We start from the raw sequence: 13656 nt of genomic DNA on the forward strand, positions 1-13656 counted from the left end.
GATCAGGGCATTATACACTGGAGATGACACAGACAGTAGGGATCAGCGTATTATACACTGGAGATCACACAGACAGTAGGGATCAGAGCATTATATACTGGAGATCACACAGAAAGTAGGGATCAGGGCATTATACAATGGAGATCACACAGACAGTAGGGATCAGGGCATTATACACGGGAGATGACACAGACAGTAGGGATCAGCGCATTATACAATGGAGATCACACAGACAGTAGGGATCAGGGCATTATACACCGGAGATCACACAGACAGTAGGGATCAGCGCATTATACACCGGAGATCACACAGACAGTAGGGATCAGCGCATTATACACTGGAGATGACACAGACAGTAGGGATCAGAGCATTATACACTGGAGATGACACAGACAGTAGGGATCAGGGCATTATACACTGGAGATGACACAGACAGTAGGGATCAGCGCATTATACACTGGAGATGACACAGACAGTAGGGATCAGAGCATTATACACTGGAGATGACACAGACAGTAGGGATCACAGCATTATACACTAGATCACACAGACAGTAGGGATCAGAGCATTATACACTGGAGATCACACAGACAGTAGGGATCAGGGCATTATACACTGGAGATTACACAGTCAGTAGGGATCAGGGCATTATACACTGGAGATCACACAGACAGTAGGGATCAGCGCATTATACACCGGAGATCACACAGACAGTAGGGATCCGGGCATTATACACTGGAGATCACACAGACAGTAGGGATCCGGGCATTATACACTGGAGATTACACAGTCAGTAGGGATCAGGGCATTATACACTGGAGATCACACAGACAGTAGGGATCAGGGCATTATACACTGGAGATCACACAGACAGTAGGGATCCGGGCATTATACACTGGAGATCACACAGACAGTAGGGATCAGCGCATTATACACCGGAGATCACACAGACAGTAGGGATCCGGGCATTATACACTGGAGATCACACAGACAGTAGGGATCCGGGCATTATACACTGGAGATCACACACACAGTAAAGATCAGAGCATTATACACTGGAGATCACACAGACAGTAGGGATCCGGGCATTATACACTGGAGATCACACACACAGTAAAGATCAGAGCATTATACACCGGAGATCACACAGACAGTAGGGATCCGGGCATTATACACTGGAGATCACACAGACAGTAGGGATCCGGGCATTATACACTGGAGATCACACACACAGTAAAGATCAGAGCATTATACACTGGAGATCACACACACAGTAAAGATCAGGGCATTATACACTGGAGATCACACAGACAGTAGGGATCAGGGCATTATACACTGGAGATTACACAGTCAGTAGGGATCAGCGTATTTCTGTGCAGTCAGGGGTGTGTAATAATAAGGGGAGGGGCCAGTAACATCCCAGCATTTCCTCTCTGCCCGGATATAACATGGCGGCCTCTGCGCCTCCGCCAGTAAACGTGCGGCGTCATCGTTGATTGGTTCCCCTGCCAGTAACTGAGGCCGCGCTGCCAGGTTATATGATGGCCGCCCTGTCATCCGGCCGCATGGTAGCGCTGTGACCGCACACACCGGAGGAGACCGGGAGACCCGGGACAGGAAGAGCCGGGAGCAGCCATGGAGGGGACCGAGTCTCCTGGTGAGTTCTCCCTGTGTGACCCCCTGTATTATACATCCATATGTCATCTGTATCCTGTCACTACAGGGCTGGTGTCATCATTATCCGGTGATACCCTGTATTATACATCTACATGTCATCTGTATCCTGTCACTACAGGGCTGGTGTCATCATTATCCGGTGATACCCTGTATTATCCATCTACATGTCATCTGTATCCTGTTACTACAGAGCTGGTGTCATCATTATCCGGTGATACCCTGTATTATACATCCATATGTCATCTGTATCCTGTCACTACAGGGCTGGTGTCATCATTATCCGGTGATACCCTGTATTATCCATCTACATGTCATCTGTATCCTGTCACTACAGGGCTGGTGTCATCATTATCCGGTGATACCCTGTATTATCCATCCATATGTCATCTGTATCCTGTTACTACAGGGCTGGTGTCATCATTATCTGGTGATACCCTGTATTATACATCTACATGTCATCTGTATCCTGTCACTACAGGGCTGGTGTCATCATTATCCGGTGATACCCTGTATTATCCATCTACATGTCATCTGTATCCTGTTACTACAGAGCTGGTGTCATCATTATCCGGTGATACCCTGTATTATACATCCATATGTCATCTGTATCCTGTCACTACAGGGCTGGTGTCATCATTATCCGGTGATACCCTGTATTATCCATCTACATGTCATCTGTATCCTGTCACTACAGGGCTGGTGTCATCATTATCCGTTGATACCCTGTATTATCCATCTACATGTCATCTGTATCCTGTCACTACAGGGCTGGTGTCATCATTATCCGGTGATACCCTGTATTATCCATCTACATGTCATCTGTATCCTGTCACTACAGGGCTGGTGTCATCATTATCCGGTGATACCCTGTATTATCCATCTACATGTCATCTGTATCCTGTCACTACAGGGCTGGTGTCATCATTATCCGGTGATACCCTGTATTATCCATCTATATGTCATCTGTATCCTGTCACTACAGGGCTGGTGTCATCATTATCCGGTGATACCCTGTATTATCCATCTACATGTCATCTGTATCCTGTCACTACAGGGCTGGTGTCATCATTATCCGGTGATACCCTGTATTATCCATCTACATGTCATCTGTATTCTGTCACTACAGGGCCGGTGTCATCATTATCCGGTGATACCCTGTATTATACATCTACATGTCATCTGTATCCTGTCACTACAGGGCTGGTGTCATCATTATCCGGTGATACCCTGTATTATACATCTACATGTCATCTATATCCTGTCACTACAGGGCTGGTGTCATCATTATCCGGTGATACCCTGTATTATCCATCCATATGTCATCTGTATCCTGTCACTACAGGGCTGGTGTCATCATTATCCGTTGATACCCTGTATTATCCATCTACATGTCATCTGTATCCTGTCACTACAGGGCTGGTGTCATCATTATCCGTTGATACCCTGTATTATCCATCTACATGTCATCTGTATCCTGTCACTACAGGGCTGGTGTCATCATTATCCGGTGATACCCTGTATTATACATCTACATGTCCTCTGTATCCTGTCACTACAGGGCCGGTGTCATGTCATCTGTATCCTGTCACTACAGGGCTGGTGTCATCATTATCCGGTGATACCCTGTATTATCCATCCATATGTCATCTGTATCCTGTCACTACAGGGCTGGTGTCATCATTATCCGTTGATACCCTGTATTATACATCCATATGTCATCTGTATCCTGTCACTACAGGGCCAGTGTCATGTCATCTGTATCCTGTCACTGCAGGGCTGGTGTCATCATTATCCGGTGATACCCTGTATTATACATCCATATGTCATCTGTATCCTGTCACTGCAGGGCTGGTGTCATCATTATCCGGTGATACCCTGTATTATACATCTACATATCATCTGTATCCTGTCACTACAGGGCTGGTGTCATCATTATCCGGTGATACCCTGTATTATCCATCTACATGTCATCTGTATCCTGTCACTACAGGGCCGGTGTCATGTCATCCGTATCCTATCACTACAGGGCTGGTGTCATCATTATCCGGTGATACCCTATATTATCCATCTACATGTCATCTGTATCCTGTCTCTACAGGGCTGGTGTCATCATTATCCGGTGATACCCTGTATTATACATCCATATGTCATCTGTATCCTGTCACTACAGGGCTGGTGTCATCATTATCCGGTGATACCCTGTATTATCCATCTACATGTCATCTGTATCCTGTCACTGCAGGGCTGGTGTCATCATTATCCGGTGATACCCTGTATTATACATCCATATGTCATCTGTATCCTGTCACTACAGGGCTGGTGTCATCATTATCCGGTGATACCCTGTATTATACATCCATATGTCATCTGTATCCTGTCACTACAGGGCTGGTGTCATCATTATCCGGTGATACCCTGTATTATACATCTACATATCATCTGTATCCTGTCACTACAGGTCCGGTGTCATCATTATCCGGTGGTACCCTGTATTATCGATCTACATGTCATCTGTATCCTGTCACTACAGGGCCGGTGTCATGTCATCCGTATCCTATCACTACAGGGCTGGTGTCATCATTATCCGGTGATACCCTGTATTATCCATCTACATGTCATCTGTATCCTCTCACTACAGGGCTGGTGTCATCATTATCCGGTGATACCCTGTATTATACATCCATATGTCATCTGTATCCTGTCACTACAGGGCTGGTGTCATCATTATCCGGTGATACCCTGTATTATCCATCTACATGTCATCTGTATCCTGTCACTACAGGGCCGGTGTCATGTCATCCGTATCCTATCACTACAGGGCTGGTGTCATCATTATCCGGTGATACCCTGTATTATCCATCTACATGTCATCTGTATCCTGTCACTACAGGGCTGGTGTCATCATTATCCGGTGATACCCTGTATTATACATCCATATGTCATCTGTATCCTGTCACTACAGGGCCGGTGTCATGTCATCCGTATCCTATCACTACAGGGCTGGTGTCATCATTATCCGGTGATACCCTGTATTATCCATCTACATGTCATCTGTATCCTGTCACTACAGGGCTGGTGTCATCATTATCCGGTGATACCCTGTATTATACATCCATATGTCATCTGTATCCTGTCACTACAGGGCTGGTGTCATCATTATCCGGTGATACCCTGTATTATCCATCTACATGTCATCTGTATCCTGTCACTACAGGGCCGGTGTCATGTCATCCGTATCCTATCACTACAGGGCTGGTGTCATCATTATCCGGTGATACCCTGTATTATCCATCTACATGTCATCTGTATCCTGTCACTACAGGGCTGGTGTCATCATTATCCGGTGATACCCTGTATTATACATCCATATGTCATCTGTATCCTGTCACTACAGGGCTGGTGTCATCATTATCCGGTGATACCCTGTATTATCCATCTGTATGTCATCTATATCCTGTCACTACAGGGCTGGTGTCATCATTATCCGGTGATACCCTGTATTATCCATCTACATGTCATCTGTATCCTGTCATACAGGGCTTGTGTCATCATTATCCGGTGATACCCTGTATTATCCATCTACATGTCATCTGTATCCTGTCATACAGGGCTGGTGTCATCATTATCCGGTGATACCCTGTATTATCCATCTGCATGTCATCTGTATCCTGTCACTACAGGGCTGGTGTCATCATTATCCGGTGATACCGTGTATTATCCATCTACATGTCATCTGTATCCTGTCACTACAGGGCTGGTGTCATCATTATCCGGTGATACCCTGTATTATCCATCTACATGTCATCTGTATCCTGTCACTACAGGGCCGGTGTCATGTCATCCGTATCCTATCACTACAGGGCTGGTGTCATCATTATCCGGTGATACCCTGTATTATACATCTACATGTCATCTGTATCCTGTCACTACAGGGCTGGTGTCATCATTATCCGGTGATACCCTGTATTATCCATCTACATGTCATCTGTATCCTGTCACTGCAGGGCTGGTGTCATCATTATCCGGTGATACCCTGTATTATACATCCATATGTCATCTGTATCCTGTCACTACAGGGCTGGTGTCATCATTATCCGGTGATACCCTGTATTATACATCCATATGTCATCTGTATCCTGTCACTACAGGGCTGGTGTCATCATTATCCGGTGATACCCTGTATTATACATCTACATATCATCTGTATCCTGTCACTACAGGTCCGGTGTCATCATTATCCGGTGGTACCCTGTATTATCCATCTACATGTCATCTGTATCCTGTCACTACAGGGCCGGTGTCATGTCATCCGTATCCTATCACTACAGGGCTGGTGTCATCATTATCCGGTGATACCCTGTATTATCCATCTACATGTCATCTGTATCCTCTCACTACAGGGCTGGTGTCATCATTATCCGGTGATACCCTGTATTATACATCCATATGTCATCTGTATCCTGTCACTACAGGGCTGGTGTCATCATTATCCGGTGATACCCTGTATTATCCATCTACATGTCATCTGTATCCTGTCACTACAGGGCCGGTGTCATGTCATCCGTATCCTATCACTACAGGGCTGGTGTCATCATTATCCGGTGATACCCTGTATTATCCATCTACATGTCATCTGTATCCTGTCACTACAGGGCTGGTGTCATCATTATCCGGTGATACCCTATATTATCCATCTGTATGTCATCTATATCCTGTCACTACAGGGCTGGTGTCATCATTATCCGGTGATACCCTGTATTATCCATCTACATGTCATCTGTATCCTGTCATACAGGGCTTGTGTCATCATTATCCGGTGATACCCTGTATTATCCATCTACATGTCATCTGTATCCTGTCATACAGGGCTGGTGTCATCATTATCCGGTGATACCCTGTATTATCCATCTGCATGTCATCTGTATCCTGTCACTACAGGGCTGGTGTCATCATTATCCGGTGATACCGTGTATTATCCATCTACATGTCATCTGTATCCTGTCACTACAGGGCCGGTGTCATGTCATCCGTATCCTATCACTACAGGGCTGGTGTCATCATTATCCGGTGATACCCTGTATTATACATCTACATGTCATCTGTATCCTGTCACTACAGGGCTGGTGTCATCATTATCCGGTGATACCCTGTATTATACATCCATATGTCATCTGTATCCTGTCACTACAGGGCTGGTGTCATCATTATCCGGTGATACCCTGTATTATCCATCTACATGTCATCTGTATCCTGTCATACAGGGCTGGTGTCATCATTATCCGGTGATACCCTGTATTATCCATCTACATGTCATCTGTATCCTGTCACTGCAGGGCTGGTGTCATCATTATCCGGTGATACCCTGTATTATACATCCATATGTCATCTGTATCCTGTCACTACAGGGCTGGTGTCATCATTATCCGGTGATACCCTGTATTATCCATCTACATGTCATCTGTATCCTGTCACTACAGGGCTGGTGTCATCATTATCCGGTGATACCCTGTATTATCCATCTACATGTCATCTGTATCCTGTCACTACAGGGCTGGTGTCATCATTATCCGGTGATACCCTGTATTATCCATCTGTATGTCATCTATATCCTGTCACTACAGGGCTGGTGTCATCATTATCCGGTGATACCCTGTATTATACATCTACATGTCCTCTGTATCCTGTCACTACAGGGCCGGTGTCATGTCATCTGTATCCTGTCACTACAGGGCTGGTGTCATCATTATCCGGTGATACCCTGTATTATCCATCTACATGTCATCTGTATCCTGTCACTGCAGGGCTGGTGTCATCATTATCCGGTGATACCCTGTATTATACATCCATATGTCATCTGTATCCTGTCACTACAGGGCTGGTGTCATCATTATCCGGTGATACCCTGTATTATACATCCATATGTCATCTGTATCCTGTCACTACAGGGCTGGTGTCATCATTATCCGGTGATACCCTGTATTATACATCTACATATCATCTGTATCCTGTCACTACAGGTCCGGTGTCATCATTATCCGGTGGTACCCTGTATTATCCATCTACATGTCATCTGTATCCTGTCACTACAGGGCCGGTGTCATGTCATCCGTATCCTATCACTACAGGGCTGGTGTCATCATTATCCGGTGATACCCTGTATTATCCATCTACATGTCATCTGTATCCTGTCACTACAGGGCTGGTGTCATCATTATCCGGTGATACCCTGTATTATCCATCTACATGTCATCTGTATCCTGTCACTACAGGGCTGGTGTCATCATTATCCGGTGATACCCTGTATTATCCATCTGTATGTCATCTATATCCTGTCACTACAGGGCTGGTGTCATCATTATCCGGTGATACCTTGTATTATCCATCTACATGTCATCTGTATCCTGTCATACAGGGCTTGTGTCATCATTATCCGGTGATACCCTGTATTATCCATCTACATGTCATCTGTATCCTGTCATACAGGGCTGGTGTCATCATTATCCGGTGATACCCTGTATTATCCATCTGCATGTCATCTGTATCCTGTCACTACAGGGCTGGTGTCATCATTATCCGGTGATACCGTGTATTATCCATCTACATGTCATCTGTATCCTGTCACTACAGGGCTGGTGTCATCATTATCCGGTGATACCCTGTATTATCCATCTACATGTCATCTGTATCCTGTCACTACAGGGCTGGTGTCATCATTATCCGGTGATACCCTGTATTATACATCTACATGTCATCTGTATCCTGTCACTACAGGGCTGGTGTCATCATTATCCGGTGATACCCTGTATTATCCATCTACATGTCATCTGTATCCTGTCACTGCAGGGCTGGTGTCATCATTATCCGGTGATACCCTGTAATATACATCCATATGTCATCTGTATCCTGTCACTACAGGGCTGGTGTCATCATTATCCGGTGATACCCTGTATTATACATCCATATGTCATCTGTATCCTGTCACTACAGGGCTGGTGTCATCATTATCCGGTGATACCCTGTATTATACATCTACATATCATCTGTATCCTGTCACTACAGGTCCGGTGTCATCATTATCCGGTGGTACCCTGTATTATCCATCTACATGTCATCTGTATCCTGTCACTACAGGGCCGGTGTCATGTCATCCGTATCCTATCACTACAGGGCTGGTGCCATCATTATCCGGTGATACCCTGTATTATCCATCTACATGTCATCTGTATCCTCTCACTACAGGGCTGGTGTCATCGTTATCCGGTGATACCCTGTATTATACATCCATATGTCATCTGTATCCTGTCACTACAGGGCTGGTGTCATCATTATCCGGTGATACCCTGTATTATCCATCTACATGTCATCTGTATCCTGTCACTACAGGGCCGGTGTCATGTCATCCGTATCCTATCACTACAGGGCTGGTGTCATCATTATCCGGTGATACCCTGTATTATCCATCTACATGTCATCTGTATCCTGTCACTACAGGGCTGGTGTCATCATTATCCGGTGATACCCTGTATTATCCATCTGTATGTCATCTATATCCTGTCACTACAGGGCTGGTGTCATCATTATCCGGTGATACCCTGTATTATCCATCTACATGTCATCTGTATCCTGTCATACAGGGCTTGTGTCATCATTATCCGGTGATACCCTGTATTATCCATCTACATGTCATCTGTATCCTGTCATACAGGGCTGGTGTCATCATTATCCGGTGATACCCTGTATTATCCATCTGCATGTCATCTGTATCCTGTCACTACAGGGCTGGTGTCATCATTATCCGGTGATACCGTGTATTATCCATCTACATGTCATCTGTATCCTGTCACTACAGGGCTGGTGTCATCATTATCCGGTGATACCCTGTATTATCCATCTACATGTCATCTGTATCCTGTCACTACAGGGCCGGTGTCATGTCATCCGTATCCTATCACTACAGGGCTGGTGTCATCATTATCCGGTGATACCCTGTATTATACATCTACATGTCATCTGTATCCTGTCACTACAGGGCTGGTGTCATCATTATCCGGTGATACCCTGTATTATCCATCCATATGTCATCTGTATCCTGTCACTACAGGGCTGGTGTCATCATTATCCGGTGATACCCTGTATTATCTATCTACATGTCATCTGTATCCTGTCATACAGGGCTGGTGTCATCATTATCCGGTGATACCCTGTATTATACATCTACATGTCATCTGTATCCTGTCACTGCAGGGCTGGTGTCATCATTATCCGGTGATACCCTGTATTATACATCCATATGTCATCTGTATCCTGTCACTACAGGGCTGGTGTCATCATTATCCGGTGATACCCTGTATTATCCATCTACATGTCATCTGTATCCTGTCACTACAGGGCTGGTGTCATCATTATCCGGTGATACCCTGTATTATCCATCTACATGTCATCTGTATCCTGTCATACAGGGCTTGTGTCATCATTATCCGGTGATACCCTGTATTATCCATCTACATGTCATCTGTATCCTGTCATACAGGGCTGGTTTCATCATTATCCGGTGATACCCTGTATTATCCATCTACATGTCATCTGTATCCTGTCATACAGGGCTGGTTTCATCATTATCCGGTGATACCCTGTATTATCCATCTACATATCATCTGTATCCTGTCATACAGGGCTGGTTTCATCATTATCCGGTGATACCCTGTATTATCCATCTACATGTCATCTGTATCCTGTCACTACAGGGCTGGTGTCATCATTATCCGGTGATACCCTGTATTATCCATCTACATGTCATCTGTATCCTGTCACTACAGGGCTGGTGTCATCATTATCCGGTGATACCCTGTATTATCCATCTACATGTCATCTGTATCCTGTCACTACAGGGCTGGTGTCATCATTATCCGGTGATACCCTGTATTATCCATCTACATGTCATCTGTATCCTGTCACTGCAGGGCTGGTGTCATCATTATCCGGTGATACCCTGTATTATACATCCATATGTCATCTGTATCCTGTCACTACAGGGCTGGTGTCATCATTATCCGGTGATACCCTGTATTATCCATCTACATGTCATCTGTATCCTCTCACTACAGGGCTGGTGTCATCATTATCCGGTGATACCCTGTATTATACATCCATATGTCATCTGTATCCTGTCACTACAGGGATGGTGTCATCATTATCCGGTGATACCCTGTATTATCCATCTACATGTCATCTGTATCCTGTCACTACAGGGCCGGTGTCATGTCATCCGTATCCTATCACTACAGGGCTGGTGTCATCATTATCCGGTGATACCCTGTATTATCCATCTACATGTCATCTGTATCCTGTCACTACAGGGCTGGTGTCATCATTATCCGGTGATACCCTGTATTATCCATCTGTATGTCATCTATATCCTGTCACTACAGGGCTGGTGTCATCATTATCCGGTGATACCCTGTATTATCCATCTACATGTCATCTGTATCCTGTCATACAGGGCTTGTGTCATCATTATCCGGTGATACCCTGTATTATCCATCTACATGTCATCTGTATCCTGTCATACAGGGCTGGTGTCATCATTATCCGGTGATACCCTGTATTATCCATCTGCATGTCATCTGTATCCTGTCACTACAGGGCTGGTGTCATCATTATCCGGTGATACCGTGTATTATCCATCTACATGTCATCTGTATCCTGTCACTACAGGGCTGGTGTCATCATTATCCGGTGATACCCTGTATTATCCATCTACATGTCATCTGTATCCTGTCATACAGGGCTTGTGTCATCATTATCCGGTGATACCCTGTATTATCCATCTACATGTCATCTGTATCCTGTCATACAGGGCTGGTTTCATCATTATCCGGTGATACCCTGTATTATCCATCTACATGTCATCTGTATCCTGTCACTACAGGGCTGGTGTCATCATTATCCGGTGATACCCTGTATTATCCATCTACATGTCATCTGTATCCTGTCACTACAGGGCTGGTGTCATCATTATCCGGTGATACCCTGTATTATCCATCTACATGTCATCTGTATCCTGTCACTACAGGGCTGGTGTCATCATTATCCGGTGATACCCTGTATTATCCATCTACATGTCATCTGTATCCTGTCACTACAGGGCTGGTGTCATCATTATCCGGTGATACCCTGTATTATCCATCTACATGTCATCTGTATCCTGTCACTGCAGGGCTGGTGTCATCATTATCCGGTGATACCCTGTATTATACATCCATATGTCATCTGTATCCTGTCACTACAGGGCTGGTGTCATCATTATCCGGTGATACCCTGTATTATCCATCTACATGTCATCTGTATCCTGTCACTACAGGGCTGGTGTCATCATTATCCGGTGATACCCTGTATTATCCATCTGTATGTCATCTATATCCTGTCACTACAGGGCTGGTGTCATCATTATCCTTTCATGTTATACATCTGTGTCACTACACCTTTTTCTGTCTCTCTCAGGTGGAGGTAAAGCCAAGAAAGCAGAGAGTCGTCAGGTAAGGCCTCGTGTATATTGTGTCCAGTGTGTGTATACTTCATGTATTTTTCTGTGTTTAGAATCTCCCCTCCAATCTATCCTCAATGCTGCTGCCCGGCTCATCTTCCTCACCAGACGCACTACATCCACCTCCCCTCTCCTCTCTTACTATACCCCTCACTGGCTCCCCTTCCTTTTCAGAATCCATTTCAAGCTTCTCACACTCGCTTACAAAGCCCTCACCCACTCCTCTCCCATCTACATCTCTGACCTTATCTCTCTTTACTCTCCCACCCGTCCTCTTCGCTCTGCTAATGCACGCCGACTCTCCTGCCTACAAATCACCTCCTCCCACTCCTACCTCCAAGATTTTTCACGTGCTGCACCACTTCTCTGGAATACCCTACCTCCCCCCCTCAGACTCTCCACCTCTCTACAAAACTTCAAACGGGCTCTCAAGACCCACTTCTTCACCAAACCTAGCCAAATCTCATCCTAACCCTCTGTTCTACGCTCTCTATGTACCCCGTCTGTGTCACCCCTGTCTGTCTACCCCTCCCCTTAGAATGTAAGCTCTCATGAGCAGGGCCCTCTTCCCTCATGTGCTTAGAGTAGTGGTCAGTGATTGGGTGGGGATGGAGTCAAGTGAAGGGTAATGGTGAGAGTGAGAGACTTTTGGAGGTAGCAGCATGTAGTAACTGGTGATTATACTGCAGTGTGACGGCTGCATGTAGTAACTGGTGATTATATTGCAGTGTGACAACTGCATGTAGTAACTGGTGATTATACTGCAGTGTGACGGCTGCATGCCGGAACTGGTGATTATACTGCAGTGTGACGGCTGCATGTAGTAACGTGATTATACTGCAGTGTGATGGCTGCATGTAGGAACTGGTGATTATACTGCAGTGTGATGGCTGCATGTGGGAACTGGTGATTATACTGCAGTGTGACGGCTGCATGCCGGAACTGGTGATTATACTGCAGTGTGACGGCTGAATGTAGGAACTGGTGATTCTACTGCAGTGTGACGGCTGCATGCCGCAACTGGTGATTATACTGCAGTGTGGCAACTGCATGTAGGAACTGGTGATAATACTGCAGTGTGACGACAGCATGTAGGAACTGGTGATTATACTGCAGTGTGACGGCTGCATGTAGGAACTGGTGATTATACTGCAGTGTGACAACTGCATGTAGGAACTGGTGATTATACTGCAGTGTGACGGCTGCATGTAGTAACTGGTGATTATACTGCAGTGTGACGGCTGCATGCCGGAACTGGTGATTATACTGCAGTGTGATGGCTGCATGTAGGAACTGGTGATTATACTGCAGTGTGACGGCTGCATGCCGGAACTGGTGATTATAGTGCAGTGTGACGGCTGCATGTAGTAACTGGTGATTTTATAACGGCTGCATGTAGTAACTGGTGATTATACTGCAGTATGACAGCTGCATGC

The 13656-nt window shown here is 45.4% G+C and overlaps 1 protein-coding gene across 1 annotated transcript in view; it reads left to right on the forward strand.

Moving 5' to 3' along the window:
- The first annotated feature begins 1508 nt into the window (after positions 1 to 1508).
- EIF2B4 (eukaryotic translation initiation factor 2B subunit delta) overlaps positions 1509 to 13656 on the forward strand; it is a 141624-nt gene continuing 129476 nt past the window's right edge. Inside the window, exons 1-2 of the mRNA XM_063914920.1 lie at positions 1509 to 1657; positions 12178 to 12212. Of these exons, the coding sequence (XP_063770990.1) occupies positions 1636 to 1657; positions 12178 to 12212 (57 nt within the window). The 5' untranslated portion in view covers positions 1509 to 1635. The remainder of the gene's footprint in view (positions 1658 to 12177; positions 12213 to 13656) is intronic.

This window comes from Pseudophryne corroboree, chromosome 4 (assembly GCF_028390025.1).
Source record: "Pseudophryne corroboree isolate aPseCor3 chromosome 4, aPseCor3.hap2, whole genome shotgun sequence".
In the NCBI taxonomy this organism is placed as follows: domain Eukaryota; kingdom Metazoa; phylum Chordata; class Amphibia; order Anura; family Myobatrachidae; genus Pseudophryne; species Pseudophryne corroboree.